Raw genomic sequence first — 27,989 nt, forward strand, 5'->3', positions numbered from 1 at the left:
AAGTTGATTAAATACGGTACCGTATCGCACATCGAATTTGTTGAAATATAATTCTTTCTATTCTATATCTTTTACTCATTCATTGTGACTTAGATTTATTATAACTGTGATACATTTTTGTTCGCTGTACTTGGCAACTTCAATGCGAAATTAGATTGTCTATGTTCTATATATCTTCGCTCTTGTGTTAAGCAAGAAATATATAGTGAAAGAATTAAAATCTTTATGGAAGAATAAAACAATGTGTCACTTAAGAGAGTTGGTTCTTGACGGACGGACTTTGCTTACTCGAAATAGTATGAGAAGAACAGCTGCTAACGTAAACAAATGCCACATTTTAACAACCAATCAGGATTGAGATAACCACACTACGTCACTTGCAGGTATCCAATTCCAAATGCTTTAATTATAACTTCAATGCGTGACATCACACTTTTAACCTTCCCTCTTCCTTGTCACGAAATATATATTTGCAGATATTAGGTACATTTTCCGGTGTGTTTTTTTCACTCTGATTTGAATGAGATAAAATTCGAGTCAATAGAAGAAGTATGTTTAACGTTATAAGTTCAAATCAAAAGTATAATTTTTTTTTTTTTTACGAAACGAATTTAAACTTTTTTAAATGTTATCTCTCATGTTTTGTCTCATTGAATTCTGAATGTTGAAATACATTGGAAGCAATGCCTCACTTGCTTAGATATATCAAATGTGTAAATAATGATTAAGTGCAATATTGTAGTTCTAATGCATAAGTGCAACATTGAACTTCTTAAATAATAGTCCGATCTTCTGGAAATTTTTTTCATTCGGTTACATGGGAAACAATACCTCAGTTACCTGTATAGAAAAAATTCAATTGGTCTTTTTAAAACCACCGCCATTTTTTAAAAGGGTACAGAAGATAAGTGGGCTAGTTTTCAGGCATCATTTACTAGTATATAAACAAAGCTTTCTATGAAAAAAAATCTTGGGTATTACTTTTTCCAATGAAAATCATCCTATTTTGTTGAACTAATTACTGTTTGACGTATAATTTTGTTTTTATGTACAATTTTTTTTTGTATTTTCAGAAAAGAGAATCCCAAAGAATTACCACCGAAAGAATTTGAGTTTCGAAATTCCACACTAACGTAAGGCACTGATATTAATTATTCTATAGAGTCTTGTACTTTTGCACCTTGTCATTGAGACTTATTCATTTATTCATTCTTAGGAACCTTTGGGAAGTATCTCATGTAAGATCTGTCTATAACATTTGTCTCGCACTCTTCGTACTTTTATACTTGAATATCATTACTTTCTACTTTATTAATCCACAAAAGTAAGTACTTTTTATAATTCAAAGCTTTAATTTCATATGTATATGTTACCATGAATTACCGAAATCAAAAGAATGTCGACTTTCACCTGTGAATGTAAAGAGAGTCGCTTTAATGAATGTCCGAAATATTTGCTATATCCAAATTTGATATTAATGTGTTCGTTGATATTATTATATTTCTTCGATATTTTATTATCTGCTGAGGATAGATTAGAGGAAACATGAGTGTTCGGAGTATCGGTTCAATGCATTCTGGGCCGTGACACTGAACCTTTAAAAAAAAAGCATTGATGTAAGATATACCGGGCAGTGGCACTTAACTAAACCTGTTATGTATTTCGGACATTCACCAAAGTCACTATGTGATTGTTGACATTCACCGGTGAAGGTCGACATTCTCTTGACTTTGGGCATTCACGATAACATAGATATATATATTCATTCTAAATTTACTGTTCTATCAATTGTATCGTTAAAATAACTTTACTGACTGTTACGTGTATCAAATTTTACAGTATAATACTGTAAGAAATTTTACTACAGTAGGGAACCGATTATCCGGAACGAACGGGACCATCGCTATTCCGGATAACTGATTTTTCCGGTTTTCAGAATCGTTACAAAGAGCCGTTTTTTTATTGTTAAACCCAACTAAAAAAAAAAAAAACATTTGGAAATAATCTTAAAAAGAAGAAAAAACGATGAAGTAATACACTAATGATTATTTCCAAAATGATGGTAAGGTAAACATCTTTCAAAAAAAAAAGAAAAATCCTAAAATCTTATGAAGAAAAAAACATTCTTTTAAAAAAATGGCGGGAAAATGTATCGAATTTTGTTCCGGTTTTTTGGTTTTCCGGTTTTCTGTTTTCCGGATCACGGGTTCTCTACTGTATTATAAACTTAACTCTATATTAACACCAAAAATGATGTTAAGATATACCTTTTTCTGACGCTTCTACGCTAAACTTTTAAGTGCGGTGTTTAACGAAACATACATGTTAGATCGCTGTGTAATATCTATGGAATTTCTTTTATCTTTTGTAATAGTCACATGTTAAGAAAAGTAATTAATTCTATCATTTTTTTATATGGCTTATACGAAAAAAAAATTTGTTAATTTATTTTTTTCATTGAAGGTTATTTCAAGATTTGTCTGTGGTGTCATGGACGTTTGGAAAGTTCCACATAGTGACTGCCTATTGGTTTGGAATCAATGCCTCCATTCTTTTCATATTATATCCCACTCTCAAATACTGGGCAACATCTAGAATTACTACAAAAAGAAAAGGTAGATGAGTTTGTAATCAATGAAAAATATTTTGTTCTAATGCAAATAATATTCCTTTTTTAGTGTTTCACTGGTGTAAGAAGTTAAGAGAATTTGCAGACTGGGTCGATTATCTCTAGAACTACTAGACCGATTTTAATCAAATTTGATATGTAGGTACATACATTCATACAATACAAAACAAATAACTCTACAATTGTAATACACACGCATGATCATGCGTAACACTCGTTGAAGTTGGAAGGTAGGAAACAGTGGTTGCAGAATTATAAAAAAAGTTGGTTAATAGGGGGTAATAGGTTCGCTCTTACAGATATACAGGCCTGGCAGCATGATTCATACTTGAAATAAGGCAGTTTATCCTGTGGCAATGGGTCCCATTCGTTCAGCAACACTGTTTTCATTCCCTGGAGGGTTCTCGAAGGGGGGTAGCGAGTAGCAATTGCCCTCCCCTGAGCATCCCAGATATGCTCTATAGGTATGAGGTCTTGAGATTGATAATTAAATATGCTCCGCCATAATGGTCGATTTCGTGGACATTGTAGGATAGGTAGTGGGTCCCTGGTTCTTTCAAATATGAACGTACGGCGAGAATCGGTGTTTATGCTGAACCAGAACTCATCAATGAAGAGAATGGTCGCCCATTAATCCACACTCCAATCTCTCTGCACCATGCTGAACGGACTCTCCTGTTCGTAGAAGTGTGCGGGACACAATCAGTAGGTCTTCTTGCAAACAACGCTCTCTCATGAAGTCGTTTGGAAACAGTCACCCTTGATACCCGGGTTTCTGTGGCTGCATTAAAGTCATGAGAGAGCTGAAAAGCTGTAGCCCCTCTTTTAGGCCTTGCTATAATGGACAAATCGCTATCTTCTCTGGTCGTCGTGACTCGTGGACTACCTTGTCCAGGCATTCTCTCGATGGATTCGTTATCCTGGAACTGTCTTCACAAGTTACACACGACGCTGGGCGTTAAATTGAACTCACTATAAATCTGGACCTGAGATTGGCTTGCCTCTACTTTAAAATGATGTAAAAAATTTTATACCTTATAGTTAATTTTTTCTATTATTATTAAGTAAAATAATAAAAAATAATAAATACTTACTAAATTTGTTTTTTTGTAAGGAATTATCTTTGGTTAAAAGAATTGCAAATGTGCGGAAAAAAAATTCTATTCGCTTCAAACATTATCAAGTGAAATTAACATTAAGGGGTTCAAACTTCGAGCCGCTCTTCTGTCCAAACTATTGGGACCGTTATTCCCAGATTGCGGCTACCCCCTATATATATCTTTTTTTTGGAGGAGGAGGGATCAGAAATTTAAATCCCTCTTAAAAAAATGTGTTTATTAAGAGAAAGTGAGTTTTTGTGTCTGATTTCGTAACTTAAAATATCATTTGCACTTATTAATTAGAATATTTGAAGTCATCCCTTCGAGCCATTAAGAGAACGTAAATATCCTATCATTGGATCAAAAGTTATTTAGGGTGGTCTGCTTTTTATTTTGCGCACTTACACGAAGCAGGGTACGAAATTTAAAACAGACCACATCAATGAATGTAAATTTTTTTTTACTTTCCACTTCTTTAGAACATTTCGATCAATTCGTTAACATTTTGGATTTTACTATTGAAAATTACATACTTTAAAAAGACGTAAAATTTTGGATGCCTTAAAAATCAAAAGTGTTTTTATGATCAATATATTAAATTACAAATAATCACAAGGAATTTAAATTTTGCATGATATCATGTTTGGTTGAACAAGCTTTAAGACTGAGTGCAAAAATAATAATAATGAATAAATAAATTATGTTTTTTGATTAAAAGTTCCGGTGTTTCTGAGAAATACGTAAAAAATGAAATTAACATTAAAGGGTCCAAGGCTCCAAACTTTCAAGCGGTTAGCGCACCTGACTGCGAAGCCAATGGCTACGGGTACGAATCCCGACAAAATTTCAGTACCTGCTGTTAAAAAAAAAAAAAAATTAAAAAAACTTTTGAGGGATCATATTTCTTAGGTAGCAGCTACTCCTTACTTTTTGAGTTTTACAAATCTAAATTCTTCAAGGGGGAGGGAGTATGCTTATTCAGAGAATGTACGTTTTTATTGTCTGTTTTCGTAACTTAAAATACCGTCTGCATTTATTAATTAATATATTTAATGTTATATTGGTAGCATTAAAATGTCACCTTAGTATCTAAAAATTCAATCAGTGAATCAAAAGTGTTCCATTTTTTATGTTGCTCACTGTATACCTTATTGTTTGGTGGAAAATAGAATACTTATTATTATTATTTCTTTTTTTAGGACTGTATGACACCTTATTCTGCTTGTTGTTTATTATTTATCAGCTATCGATCTTAATTATTCCTGCTAGAATAGTTGTTGTTTTCAATCTGCCGCCTGTGTCTTCATTTGTGGTACTCGCTGAACAAGTAAGTTAGGTCTAATTTTCGAAATGTACAATCAAAATACAACTAATGATTGGGGAAAACTCTTACGGTTTCTCTATGGAAAGAACTCCCCTTACCATTCGTTATGAGCAGTAGCAGTGGCTATAGCTACGAGGTTTAACAATTTTATGGGGATGTTGGGTTAAGACAGATTTATACTCTGGTCGGTGTAAGAAAGGGAATCAAGGAATGCGTTATTCCTTGTTTACATACGAGCAGATGACCTGAGATTTTGTGGGAGGGGAGTTCCTTGTACAGACAAACTATAACTGTTTTATTTCCACTCTAATTATTTGCTTTTATTGAAAGGGGTTTAGCCAGTTCTGTTACTGACCGAGGTATACTTGTTTCGAGGTTTGTATAACTTTCAAAAGTGATATTTATTAAAACTTGAAACAAAATTGCAGCAAATATATTTACATTTTGGCTGTTTGGCACAAAGTGGAAAGATGATTAGTTATCCGTTAGTAAACATATTTTGAAGGGTGTTTGAAATTATGGATTGCTGCCATGTCTTGCAGGATAAATTGCTGTTCAAAACTCTTTAACACACACACAATTATTTTAATTAATTTAATTTAATTTTAATTTAAATCAAAAGTTATAATTTTAAACTATTTTTACTATCCCGCAGTAAACATTTATCGGGCTTTGGAACTATCATAATTATTAAAGAATTTATTGAACTTTTTTGAGAATCGATAATTTGGCCAGAATTTTTCACTTGCATTAAAATCCATTATCCATTTTTGTAAATTTTTCTGAGCAAAGATAACGGAACTCTGTTGAAAATTTTAAAATATTAAAACATTAGATCACAACCGTTTTTTATGTTTCCCAAACTGTGAAATTGCTTCACTGTGACGTCAGAATAAGCTTTGAGGGTGCTGCCGGCTAAACCTGGCGTAACAGTCATGAATAACTATTGCAAACTCGCAAGAGTTATATAAATTGAAAATCATTCGTTAAACAACGTTATTTCATATGAGCACACAATCTTAGAAAAACAGTATTAAAGAATCAAAACTGAACAAATAGAAATGATGATAATTGTTCTTTTCTATCTAAAAGTGTGTAACTAGTTTACTTTTGTTTAATCTATTTATTTTTGTGTGTTGTGCCAAAATTTCATACTTGGAATTTTTAATCTAGGCTAGGCTTATTATGAAAACCCATGCTTTTGTTCGAGAGAATGTCGCAAGAGCTTTAAGATACAAACCTCACCAAGGTAAAGAAAACAACTTTTTTTTCTCTTTTTTTTTATTCATTTGATTTAGTCTAAATTTCACCAATGTAAACAATTTACTTCATAAAAAAATTTCTTTCAATGTGATTAAGATAATTTTTTTTTGTCAGAAATATTGTAAAATTGCAGTATATTTTTAACAGTGACATGGTTAATAATATTAGGGTTTTTTTGTGTTATTTTTTGGTTCATTTCGAACAAAAATCACCGGACTTTAACTTACCTTTATTTTTTCCTATTAGCGTTAAAAAAAATTTTTAAATTAAAATTTAATTTTTTATTAGGAAAAATATAAATTAAAATCATAACACGATTTATGAATTTCAAATAATTAAAGTAAAATTACTAAAATATGTAAGCTCCAAATTTCATGTAGTTTTGAGTTATTAAGTTTTTTAATTTGAAAAAAAAAACGTGCCTAAATTATCAAGGAGAAAAGTCGACATGAAAAGATTTAATAGTAATAGTTGAAAACTGAATGTGAAAGATAAATAATTTCAATATTTTTTAAGCAATAACAGAAAATTATTAAAAAAATTATTTTTATCATGTCAGTAACATTTCAGTAAAGACATTTCAGTAAAGACAAACCATACATATGAAAAATTATGATGTATGCTTGTTACTGTGAATGACAGAAATGGGTGGTTGTTGACTTCCACCGTTGAATGATGACGTCACATAGTCACTTTGGTCAATGCCTGAAATATATATTAGGCCCAGTTAAGTGCATACATTTTCCTGGTATGCCCTACATCAATGTTTTTTAAGGTCAAGTGCCACTGCCCATTATGCGTTTTACCGGTACTCCGAACACTGGTGTTTCTCCTAATCTTATTCTCAGCAGATATTAAAATATCGAATAATTATAATAATATCCACAAATAAAATTAATATCAAATCATATATAACAAATATTTTGGACATTCACCAAAGCGACTATGTGATGGTTGACATTCACCGGTGAAAGTCGACATTCTCTTGATTTCGGCCATTCACGGTAGCATACTCATTGGAACGGGAAATAAAATTCGACATGTTTCAAGCGCTTGATAATTAGGCGCCCATTTTCAAGACTTGCCAGGCGTGAATGAGAAGAAACAAAAGTGATTTGAAATATAAAACGTAAAGTTAACAAAAATGGAAAGATAAAGGGGAGAAAACAAAACTAGAAAAAACCACAGTAGCCGAGAGAGAAAAAAAGCAAGAAAAAACACAGCACCTGATTTTGGACATTGACAAGAATACTTCCACTCCAGTCTTGTTTTATTCATCTGAATGCTGATTCCTTTACCACCTCTCCATGACGCTTGGATATGCCTTTTACCCTGATTTGTCCCTTTCTACCACTGTGATTTTTCATGTTCTATTTTCCAGCTTTTTTTCCTCTAGATTACTGTGATTTTTCTAGTTTTTTTTTTCTCACCTTCATTTTTAAATTTTTCGTTGGCAACTTGACGTTTTATATTTCAAATCACTTTTGTTCCTTCTCAGTCTGACGAGTTTTGAAAATGGCGCCTATTTTTTGGGCTTTAGAAACATGTCAACTGTTATTTCCAATCTGTAGTTTTTTGAAGAGAAGTTTTTAATCGAGTCAATGGATTATTGTTTTGATAAAAACCTACTATAGCACGGAACCCTAGAATTCTACGGAATGCCATCCGATCACCGCTGCATTAGATTGCATTAAATATACAAAAGGGAGAAAAATCAATTCATAATTTTGGCTGCCACACTGTGGAGCAAAAATTATTTTTCGCGGTCAAAAATAAAAGAAATGAAGTTATAAGAAAAAAAAATCTCAATATGGTTTTTTGTAGTAAAATGTCCAAGGAATATGACGGTGTATTTTTTATTTATTATTATTTTTTTTTGTTTATTAATGGAAATAGCAATTAAATGGAAACAAAGTCAAAATAAAAAAAATTAAATTTTTCAGTTAAATTTTTATTAATATGATAAATCCTTATAGTAAATAAAAATATTAAAATTATTCATGATTTATACATAAATGTATTTCTAAGATATATATGAATTCATTATTTTATATAAATACTATTAAAACCAGAGCCATTTCTCTATTTCTGCCTGTACAATGAAATTGTAACTTTAGGGTGCTCTATAAAAAAAGTTTTACGTTGCCGAGGTAAAAAAAAATTGTGTACATTTGTTTGGTATATATACTCAAGAACTAAAAAAAATGAGCTGCAAATATTTGCGAATTTGGCTAATATATCGATTTTTATAGTTCGTGTCATTTTTATAATAATGATAAAATTAATGAAAAAATTATAAAAATAAACTTGAGATTATTATTTTTGTTATAACATTTTCAAAATTTTTTATATCTAGCAAAATAGATTCATTATTTTTTTAAAATTAGATAGTCGAATTTGTAATTAACAATCTTAAATATTTTGATTAAATTTATTTAGTTTAAATTTGTTTTGATAAATATTTGCGATTTTACATCCATTACTTTATTAATTAAAATTATTAACCACAAATTTGTAATCAAAGATCTCAAAAACTACTGGTAAATAATTTTTATTTATTTATTTACAATTTTTTCAATAATCATCCGCCATTTTGGATCTGCCATTTTGTTTTCTTGAAATTTTGATTTGAAATCAGCGACCCAAGAAACCTATAGGTGCTAAATTTTTAGAACATTGAAGTTAATTTTCTAATTTTGGCCGCATTTTTCTGATTTTGTCTCACTGTGTGCCATCAGAAATTCGCATTTCTCCCCTGTGGAGTTGGTATTAGAGATATTAAAAATAAATCTACGGTATCTATTCCCGACCAGTAATTAAAGAGATTAAATGGGTTTTGTACCTAAACCTATCTATTTTATTAAGGAGCGGCAATCAGTTTCCTCACTTACGCTAAGTAAAAAGAGTCATTAAGCCGTCATAGGTTATCATTTGATTTTTTTCGGTTCTGTGGATTAAAATGAATATGTTTCGAATTTATGACGGTTAAATGACCTTCTTTCACAATCTTATTGTTAAAAACCAGATTTTAGTCCCTGCTCTTAATCGTTACTTTTTAGAAATGTTTTGGCGTCATTTTCAGTGATAAGAAACATTCTTCAATTGACATTATTGTAATCAGTAATATTTAGAATGACGACGTTATCTTGGAATACTGTTGCATTACTTCTTTTCTTCTTTTGATGTATCGGGATTTATTTCAATGATAAAATAAACATTATCTAACTATTCTAATAATATTCTGGGTTATTTCCGTAGTTATTATTCCAGTTATGATTACTATAAGTTAAGGATTTTAATTCAAAAAGCTTATAAAATGAGGGTTATTTAATTTTTTTGCTTAATTCTTTCATGTAAAATACAAGATTCTTTTTTTTTCTTCCTTCATTTTTCTAACAGTTTGATGAATGAAGGAAATCCCGAGTAACAGCTCAAAAGTTATTTAGAACGATTTTTTCCCCAGCCTCTAAACAATTATAAGTAAGATTTAATAGTTTCCCGTACGAAAAAAAAACGTGAAAAACGATATGCTTATAGGAATTTTGTGGTTAAATTATTTTATTCTTTTGTACAAATAAATTATTTTTATTAAAGACGAACATTAGGGACAGATTCTTAATTTTTTTTTTGTTTTTGTTTTTTTTGCATGATTTGATAGTAGAGAATAATTTTTCGTAAAATAAAGGAACTCATTAGTGAGAAATTTCACTGCCAAGGGTCACAGTGAGCCAAAAAGGAAAGATATCTTTGTAAATAACTGTTATTCTTAATGATCGAATTTTCACTGAGATCCCAATATTAATGTTTCAGGAAGGTGAACTCAAATATGCCAATTAATTAGTGCTAAAAGAAATTGTGTACAAAACTTATATTCTCTGAATAAAAATACGCATTTTTTTTCCCCGACGAATTCAGATTTTTAACCTTTAAGGGTTAATTTTTTACCCGCGAAGGGTAGAAGAGTATCCGCATTTTGAAAAATATCTGGATCTAATAAATTAGACAAGAAAGCAGTCCCTTAAGAAGTCGCCATACAGCGGGAGAAACTTTTCATCGCATATTCTATTTCACCTGAATTTTTATAACCGTCGTTGAACAGTCGACCCAATTTTGGGTTCACGATTACTTATGTTAAACTCCGTAGTTTTGTAAATTTTGAACCCAATCCAGAAGACGAGGGAACTCCTTGATCGAATATTGAGAGAAATTTGCCTTCGTGGAGGACTTTTTGATGGAGCTAACCCGCTTTTGTGTCACATGGGGAGAAAAATCACGAAAACCTCCTATGGTTAGCCTGACGGCAAGGGGACTCTATCCCATGATCCGTCTACCACTGAGGATATTTCACGTCAGCACTGTGGTCGGTGCAAGCCGGATGCGGAATTCGCATCGACCGGGATTCGATCTCGGTTCACCTCATTGGAAGGCGAACGCTCTATCCCCTGAGCCATCGTGGCTCCGGACGTTCTATTTAAAGAAATCACATATCCAATTTCGAAGAAAAAAGTAATGTGTCTTTAAAGATTATCTGGTTTCTAAGCTTTTGGAAACTTCAAACGCTAGGTGCTGAAAAAAAAATAGAATACGAAGTTTCTACACCTTAGGTACTTTATTTTCGTCGCACTAGAGCTGCACAATGAGCTATTGGCGACGGTCTGGGAAGCATCCCAAAGGATGATCCGAAGACATGCTATCGCAATTTTGATTCTTCATAGGATGTTACATCACAGAATTGAAAAGTTAACTCATTTCTACTTAATTTGTATCTTAAAAAAATATTTCTGTAATTTTTATTTTTCATTTAAAGGAAATCAATGCCTTAAAATTGCTATTTTTTTTTCAATTTTAAATATTTACTTTAATAATGTAAATTTAATTATTTATTCATTAATTAAAATTAGGAATTAACTGAAATAATTAATTTAGATGGCGATAAAGAAGACTCTACTCCCTGTCCTGAGATTGGAAAACTTATTTACTTTCTCTTTGCTCCTACATTAGTCTACAGAGATAACTATCCACGGTAAGACACACTCATTCTTTTAAATGTGCATAATGTTCTAATGTACTAGATAAAAATAACATGCAGAAAATCTGTAGAGGAAAAAAAAACATTTTTGAAGTTATTTTAATAAAGGAAAGCAGAAAAAGTCAGCACCTTTTCTTCAGTTTAATCTACAGAAAATATTTTTCTTTAAATATTCCGCAGACTTTTTGAAGACAGAAAAAATCTGTACTTTTTTTTAAAAAATTTTATCTGTATAAAAACTACAACAAAATTTTGACATTTTTTTCCCCGAAAGTTCTGTAAAACTTTTTAAGATAACGAAAAATTCTTCATTTTGTCCCCAATTTAATTTGCAGTTAAGATTTGTGCATCAATTAACTCAATCAACAATTTGAAGAATACATTGCTGCAATTTCATGCTTTACAAGTCTGTAATATTATTTATGTGTAACGCATAATAATTAAGATACAAACCTTAATAGTACAGTTTTATTTTAGAAATTATGTTAAGCATTAAGCATATTTCCATAACGTTTTTATAAAAGAGCTCCTTAGGACTATTAGTAATCATGTTGCCAACTATTCACCAATTGTTATTTAAAGAAGCTTAACCAGAGTTAAAATTTATATATGTACTTGGTCTCTTAGTAGCAACGAAAATTGTACTTTGAAACAACCTATAACTCCTTCCAACCCACTATACTGTACATTCTAAGGTAAGCATAGTCTTTGACTTCGATTATGCATGTGTTGTTATAAACGCTTACTTTCTCTCTCTAACTATATTTATTATCTGATTAGTTCGTCATGATTTTTATTTCTATGCGAGCTAAAAGCAGAGTTTCTTTTTTGCATAACTTTCAGATATCAGCTCATACCCTTCCAAAATATTCTTGAATTATTCTATGAGAATATGGGTGATGAGCAAAATCACAGTGGCTTAGAAGTATTTCTTCTTATTGCTCCTTAGATTACATAATACTGTTAATTTTGGGCACCGTAAAGCCGATTTTTGCTTTTGTGCCATTAAACTTTACTCGCATTCAGATGGTAGCAAGTATGGGGAAGTGAGTATATAATAGAGTGTGTCATATAATTGTGGTGCCACTATTGGATCTGAGAGAATATTAAATATATATTAAATAAGTTTTATTATAATATTAAATTTCAAATGTCCACTGTATTCACCCTATTTTAACCTTTGATCAACTTTAACTGGTATTCAAAAGAAAGAAATTGTGTCTTTGTACAATAAAGTGGCTATTCGCTTCCTGGGCTGAACTTTTACAGCTCCACTTGGTGGATAACTGCGGAATAAACAATCCTACCTAGAAAATGTTATATGATAAGCGAATTTTGTTTATAAGTATTGTGTAATAATGGTTTGTTCTGATTTTTATTTTAACTTCTTTTTTGCAGAACTTCTAAAATTCGCTGGAGTTACGTGTCCTGGAATTTCTTGCAAGTGTTTTGCTGTATTATAGGTGCTTACATTCCATGCACTTATTTCATAGTAGACACTTTCAACAAAACTGGAATCGAATCCATGCCACTCGTCAAGTTTATTGGAACGTTAGCTACATCCATCTTCGCCGGAGGAATCCTCATGTTTTTAGTCTTTTATGGGATGTTTCATTGTTGGTTGAATGCATTTGCAGAAATGTTGCGTTTTGGAGATCGTATGTTTTACGACGTAAGTATCAACTTTGATCCTTGTTATATTTCAATACTTTTTTTTTTTATTGAGTCGCGTCAGTGAAATAGAGCAGTCAAAATTTTTTTCTATTTTCTGACGAGCTATAGCTCTCAAATCTTGATTGGAGTTCTGTACCTCATAACAATGCTAGTTTTAACCTGTCCGCTATAATCAGAAATTGTTGTTAGTCGAAATTTTAAACCTTTTCCAAATACTTGCAGTGTCTAAATTTCAACTGGAGCTTGGTTATATATTACAATTGTTTTCAAAATTTATTTTCTTTTTATTGCCATTAAAATGTTCAGTTTTTGTCTAATTTGTACAAATTTCCTAGCGCAAAACTTTTAAAACAAGAAAATAATAAAATAAGTGTTTTAAAACATTTTTTTCGAGTGAATTTAAATGTGGAAAATAATTATATTTTTGTCAACCTTAAACGAAGAGCGTTGGGACGCATTAATTAGCTATTAAAATTTTATTTCATTATTGTAATGTAATTTTACTAATTGTGCTATTTTATAATAACATTATCTACTCAATTTTACATTAATTATGCTTTGTTACATCTTTAGTTTGAAAAAACTTGAATGAGAAATAGGATGTAATAATTAATAAAAATAAAAAGGAATGGAAGTTAATCTTTCATTCTAATTAAACTAACAAGAATGTAACTATTAATAATTAAAATGCAATTTATAACTATGAAATAAGGATTTTATCAGTTAAGGAGTTAATCAGTCAGTAGGGTAGCAGGAATTTAATTAGTTAATGAGTTAATCAGTAGGTAGGGTAATAAGAATTTAATCAGTCAATGAGTTAATCAATCAGTGGGGTAATGAGAACTTTATCAGTCAATGAGTTCATAAGTCAGTATGAAACTAAGAATTTCATCTGTTAATGAGTTAATCAGTCAGTAGGGTAATAAGAAATTAATCAGTTAAAAAAAAAAAGATATAAATATTTTCTCGAAACGTGGCATTATCTGGGTGCCCTTACATACGGTCCCCTGCTAATAAAAAGAAAACTTTTTGTTAAAAATATTAATATCATGGTTAATTTCAAAGATATGATTGCAGGTTTTTTGGCATATCATGAACATCTTTTAGACTGTCACGTCTTTTTCGTTGTGTCCCATATGAAAATTTTAATACTAAAACTTTTTAAAAATTAGTACTATATTCGAAAAGATTAAAATGAACGCTTTCATATCTTAAAACGATGGTTGCAAAAGTTGAAATAATTTTAACAGACCGCATAAAAGTGTTTTTTAAAATGAGAATAAGAGCTAAGCAGGCAGTGTTTCATCAGGCAGAGGCCTTTCGTAGGTAAGTCATAAAAGTCCTTGACCAATTTTAGAGAGTGCAATCGAAACCGATTGTGAGACACGACCACATGATGGGGGAATACCTTCCGGTGCAGTTGCACTCACCGACCTTGAAACAAATGCCAGAAATGAAGTTTTATCTCCTTCTTTGGCGAAACATGAAAAAGGTCATTGCCCTAACAATAAATATTTCATCGCTTATTACTGAACCTTAGAAAAAATATTTTTTTTTCCTGAGGTAAAGTTCAGAAAATAGAAAGTTTAATTTATTTTTGCTTAAATTCCGGTATGCATTTAAATATACAATTACATTGTGTCTAAGTTAAAATTTCGGGAGTTGAAAAAAAAAAAAAACGTAAAATTAAAAAAATACATTTAATAAGTAAATAAAAAAAATTCATTTAATTAAATTTAAAGATGTAATATGAAACTGTTGATTAACCTTCAAAAGTTAGAAAAAAAAATTATAGTAAATTTTTGATGGGTGAAAATTTGTCACTTTATTTGTTAATTTCACATTTATTTATATTTTTAATATCCTTGTCTGGATGTGAAGTAAAAAAAAAATGTGCACATTAAGAGCCTCATTAATATTTAAACTAGAAAAAAAACGTAATCGAAATCTACCTAATCATTGCGAAGAATGGCAGAAATGAAGACGTCAAAGCCTGTTTGATTGTCTGAAAAAGGAGAGAGGAGTTGTAAGGCGATTATGAGAAATACCTTCAAATTCAGAGAAATTAGTAATTATGGGAAAATAGTAGGAAACTAATAAGTTATGAAATATATGAGGAAAGATTGATAAAATTCCAGACTATATATTTTAAAGTTGGATGTTTAATATCGTCCAGCACTATAATGATCAATAATTCATCTTTACATATTCATTGACTGAATTCCTTTAGTTTCATCTGATTTTGATGATTTTATTTTCACGTTTGGTTAATTTTATTAATCTTTTATTGGGCCATATTTTTTAGCAATGCTATATTAGTTTATTTTTTGGGGATTGAGATCGATTAACAAAAAGAAATTCATTCAGCAGATTGTCTAAAATTATTTTGATTTTTAGGAGCAGTTTTTTTATTTATTTATTATTATTATTTGTTTTGTTAGAACGGTGGGTGGTATACTTAAAATTTTACATTAAAAAACCGGCTATGTGTTCTTATAAATCGCCGAGTAAATAAAATATTGTTACAAAATGAGCAACGATCAAATAAGCAAATAAAAATAGCTTCTCCGCGTCGGTCTCTCTCCTTGATCCCACACAAACCTTTACTGTTATTCCCATTGATGTAAACAAAGTGAAGCCCTTCATTGATTTTTGGAAGTTATCTGTAGATGGCCACACAAACCATAAGTAAGAAACATACTTCCCACTCCCGTAGTAAGGGTTAATTGCGAATTGTTAATAGTAAGCAAATTGTTAATGCTTAAAGTTAAAAATAATTAATTAAAAAGTGTTTTTTAGAATACAGTTATAATTAATTAGCAATCCGTTTATTCTATGTATTTGCTAATTAAATATGTTTTTTCCCCTCCAAAGGACTGGTGGAACTGCACTTCTTTTGCCAAATATTATCGTTCCTGGAATATGGTTGTGTATGACTGGCTGTACTCTTACATTTATCGAGATATGTATACAGTAAGTCCATTGATGTTCACTCATATTTTTATTTGTCTTCAAAGTCTTTTACATAAGATTTCGGTAAACAGGGGTTGGACAAAATAATGGAAACACTTCGATACTAACACATTTTTTGACATTTCACAAAAAAATGCGTTGAGAATCAATTTATAAATTTCGAGGTGTTTAGGTAGCGCAATTTCCTATACATATCAATGAAGTTTAAAACTTTTTGAGGTTTTGAGGGACAGACAATAAATTACAAACGGAAAAAAATATTTTTGAGCTCCTTATGCCAGAGAATGTACTAATAAATTTATGTCTGTTACTAATAAATTTATGTCTGTTATTAATAAATTTATGTCTGTTACTAATAATTATGCTATTAATTACAGCCCGAATGTGCTAATAAATTTATTACTAGCAATTATAGCGGAAAATTTCGTAAACCTAGCTTAAATATTTATGAAAATATGGACATTTCAATAAAAAAAAATTTATTTTTTTTTGTCTTACGTTTCTACTTTAAAGATAACATTAAAAATATTCAATAGAATGATACAAAGCTTTTCGATCGATTTAAAATTTATTACAAAATTATTGCTCCAAAATTTGAGAAAAAGTGGTTAAAAACTGCGCAAGATATGAGTCATTAAAGTAGTTCTTCTGTACTGAGCGAAAAAAAGTTTAAAAATGTTTTCTTAATTTTGCAGTGAATTGTATTTGGAAAATAATGAAAAAAAAACATATTTGAATATCTTAAAAATTTATAAAAGTTTCAAGCAATTTTCTAAGTAGTTATCTTACTTTCTAAGAGAAAATGTAAGGTGATAAGGAATGTTCCCCAAATTTCATTTTGTACTATTAAACAAGATTTATTAAAAATGGAATCGGAAAACCCCTTATCATATTTAGCCTTCTTTTAAAAAGCAAAAAAAACTGCTCAGAAAATAGCTTACAACTTTTTACATTTTTAAGATATTCATATCGTACATTTTTTTTATTAGTTGCCAATTACGATTTTTACATTTTTAAGATATTCATATCGGACATTTTTTTTATTAGTTGCCAATTACGATTCACTACAAAATTAATTGAAAAAAAAATAATTTTTTTTTTAATTTTTCAGCGCATGCGCAGTATAAAAGAACTACTTAAATTACTCAAGTTTTTAACGAATGTTTATCAAAATTTAAAGCAATAATTGTGTAAAAGTGGCCTCTCATAAATGCTACAAAAGACCAACTGCGAATTTTCCTAATTTTGCCCTAAATAATTATGGAACACTCTGGAAACATCCCCTTCTCACGCATAAATGTCTCCTACGATGATTTCTCAATTAACAGAGAAGGTAATTAATTGGTGATATTGAATAATTTTGACTATTATTTTATTGTAATTTACAGAAGTGTTTGTTGTAATAATTGTATCTCCGTCTTTTTTAGCTTCTCGGTCGAAGTAGAGTAGGGGCCATGTTAGTTGTCTTTCTCATATCAGCCATCATTCATGAATACATCTTGGCCATATGCTTCAAATTTGTCTTCCCTCTCCTCTTCATTTTGTTTTCAAGCTTCGGAGGTAGACTCACTTTTATATTAGCTATAAACTTTTTATTAATTCAAGATTATTAATTTTCGAATTTATTAGACAACTAGCAGCAGGGGAAGTAGGGCCGGAACGCACCGGTACGACGTTCCGTTACTTTTCTGTTACTAATTGGAACATCGATGTATATGTTACTGTGAATGACCAAAATGGGTGATTGTTGACATCCACCGGTGAATGTTAACAATCACATAGTCGCTTTGGTAAATCTCTGAATTATATAACAGGTCTAATTAAGTGCCACTGCCCAGTATGCTGTACATCAGGGGTGTCAAACTCAAAAGCTAACTTGGGCCAAATCAACGATGCTTAGCTTTAGGTGGGCCGCAAAAAAAAATTAAAAAAATCAGTGTTCATAGAAACAAATATTTTTATTTTGAATAGTACATTATTGTTTGATATTTGACATCTCTTCTCTGCTACTATCTTTCCTATTTCAGGAGAAATTTTATTTGCTGAGACTACTTTCAAAGTTGACCCAACGTGAGCGTTATTAATACGGTTTCGGACAGGAGATTTATTTCTATTTATAACAGAAAATAATTGCTCGTACTTATAAGTACTTCTAAACATGGAAATAATTTCATATGCGAATTTTCGAGTATTTTCAAACCTAGCAGGTAAATATTTGCAAAATTCAGGCGCACTCACTTCAATGAATTTTGCCTTCAAATTTGAGTTGCACTGAATCTCAATCACTTCCATTTGCATATTATTGGATACTGAGTCTATATGTATTGAGAAAATCGAAGAAAGCAAACAAAATTTGTCTTCCAAAGAATTAAAATCTTTAAACCTTGTTTCAAATTCTGTTCTAAGATTTGAAATTTTCTCTGCTTTTTTTTGATACGATGCAGTATCCCTGGAAGGGCAGGTGCCGCAAACCAATTAGAATTTTACATTTTCGAGCTCACAATTTGAAATGATCCGTATAGTTTATAAATAAAGTATATTATAATTTTATATTCTAGTTTCCTTTCTAATTGACACTTCTATTTTATTTTTACTTTGCATCGAATATATTGACTGGGCCGCAAAAATGTTCATCTCGGGTCGCGGGCCACGAGTTTGACACCCCATCAATGTTTTTTTAAGGTTCAGTACCACTGCCCGGTATACATTTGTCCGATATGTCCTACATCACTGTTTTTAAGGTCAAGTGTCACTGCCCAGTATGCATTTAATCGGTACTCCGAACACTGATGTCATCTCTCCTCAGCAGATATTAAAATATCGAATAAATATAATGATATCAACGAATAAATTAATATCAAATTGGATATAAAACATCTCTCGGACATTCACCAAAGCGACTATCTATGTGATTGTTGACATTCTCTTGATTTGCGTCATTCACGGTGACATATACATTTCTTAGAATATTTGTCAAAAATGAAGCAAAAACAGTATATTCATTAGAGATTGTAATAAAAAAAATATTTAAGCAAGGAAGAAAGAACTTGATCAAAAATCTAATGGGTACTGAAAAAAAAAAGTTTTTTTTTTCAATAATGTTTCATTATGATTCCTAAGTGTGTTTTTAATAATCGCTCTTCCTTGTTTCCTCGGGTAATCTAACAGAATTTGATGTTTTCAGGCCCGCCTCTTCAGTGGTCATTCATAGAATTTCGATCACATTTAGAAATCTGCTTACTTTATATATTAATTTAAAACCCTAAATGGAATGCAAATTTATTTTACATAATTGTTAACAGGAATTCTAAAAGTACAAATTAAGGCCAATCATCGTGAGTATTTGATTTTGTGAAAATGTCCGAATTCATATTTTAATTATAGAATTGAATCATTTTCTAGAATTATACTCCGTATTTGATAGAAAACAAAACATGCTAACAAAGTTAAATTTCTGTTTCGTCTATTTTCATCTGGTGAACTGCGTTTGTGGGAGAAAAAAATTTAACACAATAACTCTAGCGACGAGTCGAAATTAAAATAATTTAATTTCTAAAAGTTATATATTTCTTTTGCTTTATGAAAACATTTAAAAATAATAGATTGTATTAAAATAATTCAATTAGTCCGAAAACAGAAAGTACTCAGCATTTTAAAAAAGATATCTTTATTTTTTATAGCTTTATTTTTATCGTAAAGGAAAACAATGAATCGTTTTTAGATATATATTAAAAAAAATATTTCTAATGAACAAATATTGCTCTCCAAAAACATGATTGTTTGTCTCAAACAGAGGTTATTAAAAGTTTGTATTATAAATCTATGGTGGGTAGATGCATTTTTATTAGTTTTTAATTTTCATGAAAACATTTATAGTTGTTAGAAAATGTTACAAAAAATTAAATTTTAATGATTTAATCTAATAAGTAAAAACAATCATTTTCATTACAAAATTAACAATATTTTTATTAAAACTGTTTATTTTACTCAAAAAAAAAAGAATCTTATAAAGCCAATTATAATCCAAGAAAATTTCAATCAGTAAGTAGGAAGATGTGTTTAAATGTTTGTAACTTTTAGAAATTCAATAGAAAAAAAAATTTCGGGTAGAAAAAAAAAATTCATATTAAAATATAAAATTATGTATCAATCTTCGAATGCATAATTTTATATATTTTATGTTTGGTATTTTAGAGAATCTCTTTAAGATTCTTGAGCCCATCTCTATTTCTAATAAATAGATGTATGATATTTTAATCGAAACATCTTGCATTTCTTTTTGAAAGGATTAAACTAATTTCTCCTTTTTTTCCAGTGATTTTGGTATTCATTACTCGTCGAAGAACATCCCCTTTTTGGAACGTATTTCTGTGGATTGGTATGTTTCAAGGTTGGGGTCTCTTAACCGTATTTTACAGTTTAGAATGGTATGCCAGAATCAATTGCCCAAGAACTTTGGTAAGATACTCACTGATTTTACTTTAAAAATGATTGTGTATCCTTTCCGTAAAAAAAAAGAATTAAAAACAGCCATATTTTACCAGTTTTTAGCTGAAAACATATAAAATTTATATTTGAAAGACAGATCATTTGTGAAGCTTGTCAAAAAAATTTTGTAAGCTATATAACTCATCTCCAAAGCAAAGAAAACTCACAAATTACGAGACTAACAACGATCTGGAAAAAAACAGTATTTGTAAGGGAAAAAAAACGTTCCATTAGGCAATATATATCGTCCTCAGTGCTGTGAAAATTCTCCAACAACGAGACTGTGCGCAGTTCATAATACGTACTATCGTTTTATTTTATTCTTTTAATTAATTAATTAATTATTTTTAGTATACGCCGTGATTGCTCAAAAAACAAGGCGCTAGTTTCCCAATAAGACGATCCAGGTCCAAATTCCTGTGATTTCTGGTCAATTCATATACTGCTCATGGCATCAGAAGGTTTCGTGTTTTTTTTCTTGTTTTTTTTCACTGGAACACAAATGCTGGTTAGTTTCACTGAAAACGTGAAGACGAGTTTGTCCGAATACTTGATGTTGAGAAACACTTGTTTTCTGGGTACAAAATTATGATTTATAGCCGCAAATCTAATATGGATCGGCTGTTTAAATCAAAAATCTCTTAGGTATAAATGTGCCCAACTGCGTAATCGACTACGGCTTTATTTTGAGCATCGTTTTTAACATTATTGTTCAAGTACAGATTTAATTTGTTGAAAATAATTTTAAGCTTTTAATATTTCAGGATTCGTGGTTTGATTACGTCTTTCCTCGTTCCTTCACTTGCAACGTTATCACGTGGCCTGCGTGAAAGAAATGATTTCAGATGGCGGCTACAACAATAAAACTGTTGCGAATCTAGAAAAAGTATTCCGAAAATGGTACTTCGAAATGGTTGAAGTTGCTTTTACTGAATTATTTCAGGATGTGGGTTAAAGACTCTTTGCCGATTTAAAGTATTTCATTTATCATTTTCATCAACCAAAAAGAAAAGGTATCCAAGATTCTTTGGAATATGTCAGTTTTTGAATGGTCATCAAAAGACTATTTTCGTACTTTTATTATTTAGAATGACTTCATCTGTATTTTTCAAAGGATTTAAATGTTTATACTATATGTGATTTTGTTTTTACAAACTAAAAAGTAAATCTGGTGCCTCAATTGTTTCTATTTTGTAGTAGTTCGTAAATACACAATTATTGTTAAATTTTATAATGTATCTCTTTAACAAAGATTTATAAATTGGTACTTGTAAATTTAAAATTAAATGGTTTTCACAAAGTAATAAATAAATCTAATGTCTTTACTTTTTTTATTTTATAATAATTTTCAGATGTGTACTATCAGTCATGTGTACTATTGTGTAAACTTGTCATGTCAACCGTCTTCTTTCTCCCCTTTGTGTCAATTTATAAAATATTTACATAATATTAATTTTAAAATGTATAGACTTTTACAAAATATTAAAATTTTGTGTCTTTTTTTTATTCGGACTTAGCTTAAGTTTTCAATTATTTTCGAGTTTAACATTTTATTAAAGATTTGTTAGTTGATCTTTTTCTAACTTCATATCGATTAAGTAATACTAATGAGTAATACAAAGTCATAAGTAAACTTTATATTTCATAAGAGCTGTTAAGGGAGAAGGATTTCTTATTTTTGCTAACAAGATCTACAATTCTAAAATGCTGACATAATATTTGAACAGTCATTTATTGAAAGTAGTTTTCAACAATAGGTTCTGATAAATAGTTTTATAAACTTGAGTGTTCAGGAAATGTTCCTTATGTCTTTATTTTAAATTAATAATTAGTACTGTTTGTGTTCTTACTGTCAAATATGTTTTTTGAGCTTTTTATTATTTTATAGACTTGTAAATAAGATGTGTTCCTTCTTTCTTTTCTTAAATGTCAACTCATAAATTATTAGACAACATTTATTAAACCATTCATGATTTTTGTTGTTGTTGCAGACTATAGAAGAAAGGATCCCACACAAATCTCACATTCTCTGTCAAACTTTTTGAAAATTTAATTTGTTGCAGTTCAAACCATTCTGATCAAAAGTTCTTATAGACTTGAAAAGCCCAAAAATGGATAGTTTCCCAGATGCGAAACTTCAAACATACAGTAAACGGTCACCGTGGTTTTAAGTGCTAGATTGTGAGAGTGTTGTGCTATTTTAGGATATGCTCGTTACAGAGATAACATCGAGTATCCGTTTACGAAATTAAAAGAATGTATCTGAGATGCAGCAATCCCCAACAAAATATAAATAATATTCAAATAATTAATAAATACTTATGTTTATGCGTAACTATCAATTATTGTATACATCCAAGTATCTTTTCATTTAAACAATCAGCCCTTGTAAGGGTTATAACATGCGCAAAATCTGATCCGTCATCCGTATCTTGGTACACATTAGTTAATGCTTATTAGTTTATACTTATGTCAGTATTAGAGAATTGAGAATTACTATTTATCTTTGAAGCTTCGTAACTTGGAAACTATGAATTTTTGGACTTCGTGTCAATGAGAACTTTTAATCAGAATGTTTGAAACTACAACATATTACGTTTTCAGCTAATTTAACAAAGAATTTATTTCCATAAGATTTGTGCGGGTAATCTTTCTAAAAATCAAACAATATTTTTTATTTAATATATTTGTATTTAAATATGATTTCACGAGATCTTGTATTCTTGAGATTTTTTTTATTGCCTTCCATTTTATTTTAATTAAAAAAAATTTTTTTATTTGTTACATATTGAGGTGAGTAATTTTAGTAACTTGATTTATGCTATTTTGATGCTATTATATATTTATTCAGTGGTGTTCATAGTGTTCAAGTTTGTCATTTTATAATTTTGTGTGAAGATGTTTTTCCTATTTTTATTTGATTTATAAAAAAGTAAAAAAAACTTAGTAATTTACAAAATAGTAAACAAGTGTAACACTTTTAATGCCTATTTTTTCAATAGTATACTATTTTAATTTTCTAATATTTCTTACTTTAATTTGTGTTAATGTTTTCCATTAAGCCAGTTATTTATTTTCTATTGTTGTTTTAATTTTCCGTTTCTGTTTATCAATTTCTATTTTTTTTAATATACTATCTACTTTTGATATGAATTTTTTGTTTTCCTACTGTTTAATACAAGTTATACATTAAAAAAAAATCTTGTAAAACTTTTTTGAGAAAAATAATAAGTATAATTATATTTGAAAAATTTAACCTTAAAAGTTATTTTTTGGGCAAATTTTTACATTATTTATATCAAAAATACACTTATTTTTTTATATGCGATCATTAAAACAAAAAATGTTATACTTATTGTGTCATCTGTGTTGTAATTTTATTAAACATTATTTATTAATGGGACTGATCCTATTTTTTGTATCGATATATATTGTGATAAATATTTTTTTTTTAAAATATATTGTACATTATTTGAATTTTGTCTTATTTTTGAATGGCATAAATACATTATATACCAAAAATAAAAATTAATTTTGAACAGAATGTTCGTATTTTACAGGCTGTTTCATACTGCTTCAAACGGAATTTGTTACCAATACAGATATTGATATATATTCTGGTCATAAAAGAAAACTTTTATGATGCAGAGAAAGTTAAAAAAAGAGAAAGTTAGAAACAACGTTTTTCGCGTTGCATAATATGATACATAAATTTTTTTGCAAAAATATATTTTATGATAAATATTTAAGACAATATCATTTTTATATGCCATCAACTCACCCATAATAATGTATCAATACACCATTAATAACAATAATGGAATTAGACAGAGATTATACAGGAAGCTTGAATATACCGCAGATCGGAACTTCTACCTTTGCCAAAAATAATAAAACAAACAAAAATTTGATACCACGTTTTTGAAACAGACTGATAAGGAGAAAATAATTTTTTTTCTTCAACTACGACTTTTGATCAAAATGTTTAGCCATTCTTGAAGCAGAGGAAGAGCAACTTAAGTAAAATTCGAATTAAGAGATTTCGCATTTTGCCTCCCCCCCCCCTCCTAGAGCATTTGTTGCTCATGTATCTTAATTGTAGGCTTAAAAAGAGTTTTTTTTTTATAGTGAAAAGCACAATTTCTATGCAACTGTTGACTTTCACCGGTGAATGTTGACAGTCAAATTAGTCGGTTTGGTGAATGTCTGAAATATTTATTACATCCGATTTAATATAAATTTATTCGTGGATATAATTACATTTATTCGATATTTTAATACTTACTGACGATAGATTAGAACAAACATCAGTGTTTGGAGTATCTGGTAAATATATACCGGGCAATGGCACTTGACCTTAAGAAAACATCAGTGTAGGATATACCGGGCAAATGTTTACCGGGCAATGGCACTTAACCAGACCTAGTATGACTAGACCTTTGGTAAATGTCCGAAATATATACTAGGTCTTGTGCAACTTTTGCTATAGCTTAAATATTAAAAAAAATTAAAGCGTTTGAATCAATTATAAACTGATAACGAAATTATTGCTTTAAAATTAAGAAAATAATAATAAAAACTGCGCCAGATAAGAGCATTTGAAGTAGTTGCTTTATACAGAGCATATGAGGAAAAAAAATTTTAAAAAAATTATCCAGATGCATCTAAAAGTGGATGAATATCCTAAGACACCGTCGCAAAATCACGTGGTAGGATCCAGTTTTTTCTCACTCATTTCCATATTGTTTTGATTGTCGTCATTATAAAAGTGGTAAAGTTATTGTTTTTCTATAAATATTTTTGTATCCCTAATTTAAAGTTATTTTCCTGTACTGCTATTATTACGATTTTCATTCAAAAGTTTTAAACTACGAGAATTGTTTTTTTTAGTTATTATTATAATGTAATTCTACTCTACATTTTAAGATAAAGTTATTTAGAAAGGTGGTTTTATCTTATTAGCCGTTTTACAATTATTATTTTTGTGCCAATAACGTTAATATACTGTTATAAATTACAGTTAAAGATATCTGTTAAATGATTTAGAACTTAACGATAAACTTCATGCACAATGAGATGCAAGCGAAATAAGTATTTAATATATCCGCCCTTTTGGTAAGCGAAAACATTAAATGACGGTTGTGAAATCATCCAATTTGTTTGAATAATATAATGTTATAACACAATAAATGTTATTTTAAAAAATGATTACTTAGAAAAATTACTTCTGTTCTAATCTAAACATTTATAATACTAATAGATAATAATATTTGGAAGTAGGAAGTGAAGGCACAAGCGTAAGCAAACAGAATTCCCTTAGAACATACATGTTTGGTGAGTAATTTAGTAAAAAAACTGTTTTCTACCAAAAGAAACAAAGGCCAAAACAACCCAGATGATTGCGAAGCTATCATCGTGGTTAGTGAGCGGGTATGAACAGGGGCCTAGTTCCCTAGGGATCTAAATTAAAACACTCGGTTATTCTAACTTTTGTAAGTTTTCAAAGATAGATTTGGAAGCAAAAAAATATCAATCTCTACATTTAAATCACTGATTTTTGGAATTTTTGGTAAGGTAGTTGACCGATAAGTCATAAAGTAATAAAACATTCTAATTTTTGAGAAATTTTTTTATTAAATATTATTTTTTTGTCTTAGTTTCAGGTTCTTTATACAGCCTTATGTAAAATCTAATTGCTTTAATACTATAGTCTATATCATAAAATGCTTTTATATCTGATGTTGTTGTTGTAGTTCATATCGGTCGCACTAGAGCTGCACAATGGGCTATTGGCGACGGTCTGGGAAACATCCCTGAGGATGATCCGAAGAAATACCATCACAATTTTGATCCTCTGCAGAGGGGATGGCTCCCCTGCTTTGGTAGCCCGACGNTCAAAATGTTTAGCCATTCTTGAAGCAGAAGAAGAGCAACTTAAGTAAAATTCGAATTTTGCCTCCCCCCCCCCCTCCTAGGGCATTTGTTGCTCATGTATTCTAATTGTAGGCTTAAAAAGAGTTTTTTTTTAATAGCGAAAAGCACAATTTCTATGCAAGTAGTAAGATGAATCTATAAGTTATGCCGTGAGAAAACTCAAGAAGCTTGTAAGTACCTGTTTAGAAACAGTGCTATAAACAGTTTTATCTAAAAATAAATGTGCTTAACAGTATATTGCAACAAGCCTTTCAATTTGATTAATTGATTTGTGATGTCTTTTTATTCGATACAAGTTGATCTTTAATATATAGCGTAATGTGTAACAAAATAAATATCGTTAAAGGTATCTTACTACATATAAAAATCTAATGATGGTGTCGCTATTTTCCATTGTTGACCGTGCATTTCTATTGGTCGGAAAAGGTTCCTTGGGGGTATTCATCCACTTTTAATATCTTCCTTACCTGTACTATGCATGATTCTTTATCGCCTTACGACATCATCGCCAACAAAACCAATTATTTTTATTTTTTGAAATGCCGGATGCTATTTAGGCAAAGTATGAAATAATCGTCCTGATGAAGTTATTATGTAAATGATGTGCATGTTACTGTGAATGACCGAAATCGGTGGTTGTTGACTTTCACCGGTGAATGTTGACAATCAAATTAGTCGCTTTGGTGAATGTCTGAAATATTTATTACATCCGATTTGATATTAATTTATTCCTGGATATAATTACATTTATTCGATATTCCAATACTTACTGACGATAGATTAAAAGAAACATCAGTGTTAGGAGTATCGGCCAAATGTATACCGGGCAATGGCACTTGACCTTAAAAAGCATCAGTGTAGGATATACGGGGCAGTGGCACTTGACCTTAAAAAACATTAGTGTAGGGTATACTGGGCAGTGGCACTGAACCTTAAAAAAACAGTGTAGGATATACCGGGCAGTGGCATTTGACCTTAAAAAAACATCAGTGTAGGGTATACCGGGCAGTGGCACTGAACCTTAAAAAAACATCAGTGTAGGGCATGGGTCGCCAAACTTTTTTGATCATCGACCCCTCTACAATTTTTCGAAATCTCCATCGACCCCCATGAAAGTAATTTTCTGTTCATTAAAATAACACTATTAGATACTGTGTTTGTACATTTATTTTATGATTTTAGACATTTATTCAAGTAGTAGTACATTGTGTAACAATAGTTTTATGAAAAATATATTAATGTTGAAATTTAAATACCTTAATATTTATTAAATTATAAGTAAGTAGAAATAATAAGTAAAGTCACTACAGATTTATTGCTTCTTAATCAATGAGAGGGGTGTGTCTGGTATTTTTTTGCAAGGTTCGCTACATTGGGTTCAAAATTGGTCAATTTTAATCTTAAATCCCCTCAAAACTCCACATTTAATTTATTTTCGTACTTAGTTAAAATTGAATTTACGTGACTGAAACCGGCTTCAACCATATAGGAACTTGGAAATGGTTGAGCTATTTCGTAAAGTTTTACATATTTTTGCATTATATTTATATTTGTCCAAAATTTTCTTATTGTTAA

The 27,989-nt window shown here is 29.9% G+C and overlaps 1 protein-coding gene across 3 annotated transcripts in view; it reads left to right on the plus strand.

Moving 5' to 3' along the window:
• Window positions 1-21,492, plus strand: part of LOC107447646 (sterol O-acyltransferase 1) — a 54,278-nt gene extending 32,786 nt beyond the window's left edge. For all 3 annotated transcript variants that reach the window (XM_043045177.2, XM_043045179.2, XM_043045180.2), the window contains 11 exons: window positions 1,074-1,133; window positions 1,217-1,324; window positions 2,464-2,615; window positions 4,929-5,056; window positions 6,227-6,302; window positions 11,243-11,339; window positions 12,744-13,017; window positions 15,894-15,992; window positions 17,420-17,552; window positions 20,308-20,450; window positions 21,245-21,492. In XM_043045177.2, the coding sequence (XP_042901111.1) occupies window positions 1,074-1,133; window positions 1,217-1,324; window positions 2,464-2,615; window positions 4,929-5,056; window positions 6,227-6,302; window positions 11,243-11,339; window positions 12,744-13,017; window positions 15,894-15,992; window positions 17,420-17,552; window positions 20,308-20,450; window positions 21,245-21,310 (1,336 nt within the window). In that variant the 3' untranslated portion in view covers window positions 21,311-21,492. The remainder of the gene's footprint in view (window positions 1-1,073; window positions 1,134-1,216; window positions 1,325-2,463; window positions 2,616-4,928; window positions 5,057-6,226; window positions 6,303-11,242; window positions 11,340-12,743; window positions 13,018-15,893; window positions 15,993-17,419; window positions 17,553-20,307; window positions 20,451-21,244) is intronic.
• Window positions 21,493-27,989: the final 6,497 nt, after the last annotated feature.

This window comes from Parasteatoda tepidariorum, chromosome 8 (assembly GCF_043381705.1).
Source record: "Parasteatoda tepidariorum isolate YZ-2023 chromosome 8, CAS_Ptep_4.0, whole genome shotgun sequence".
NCBI lineage: Eukaryota > Metazoa > Arthropoda > Arachnida > Araneae > Theridiidae > Parasteatoda > Parasteatoda tepidariorum.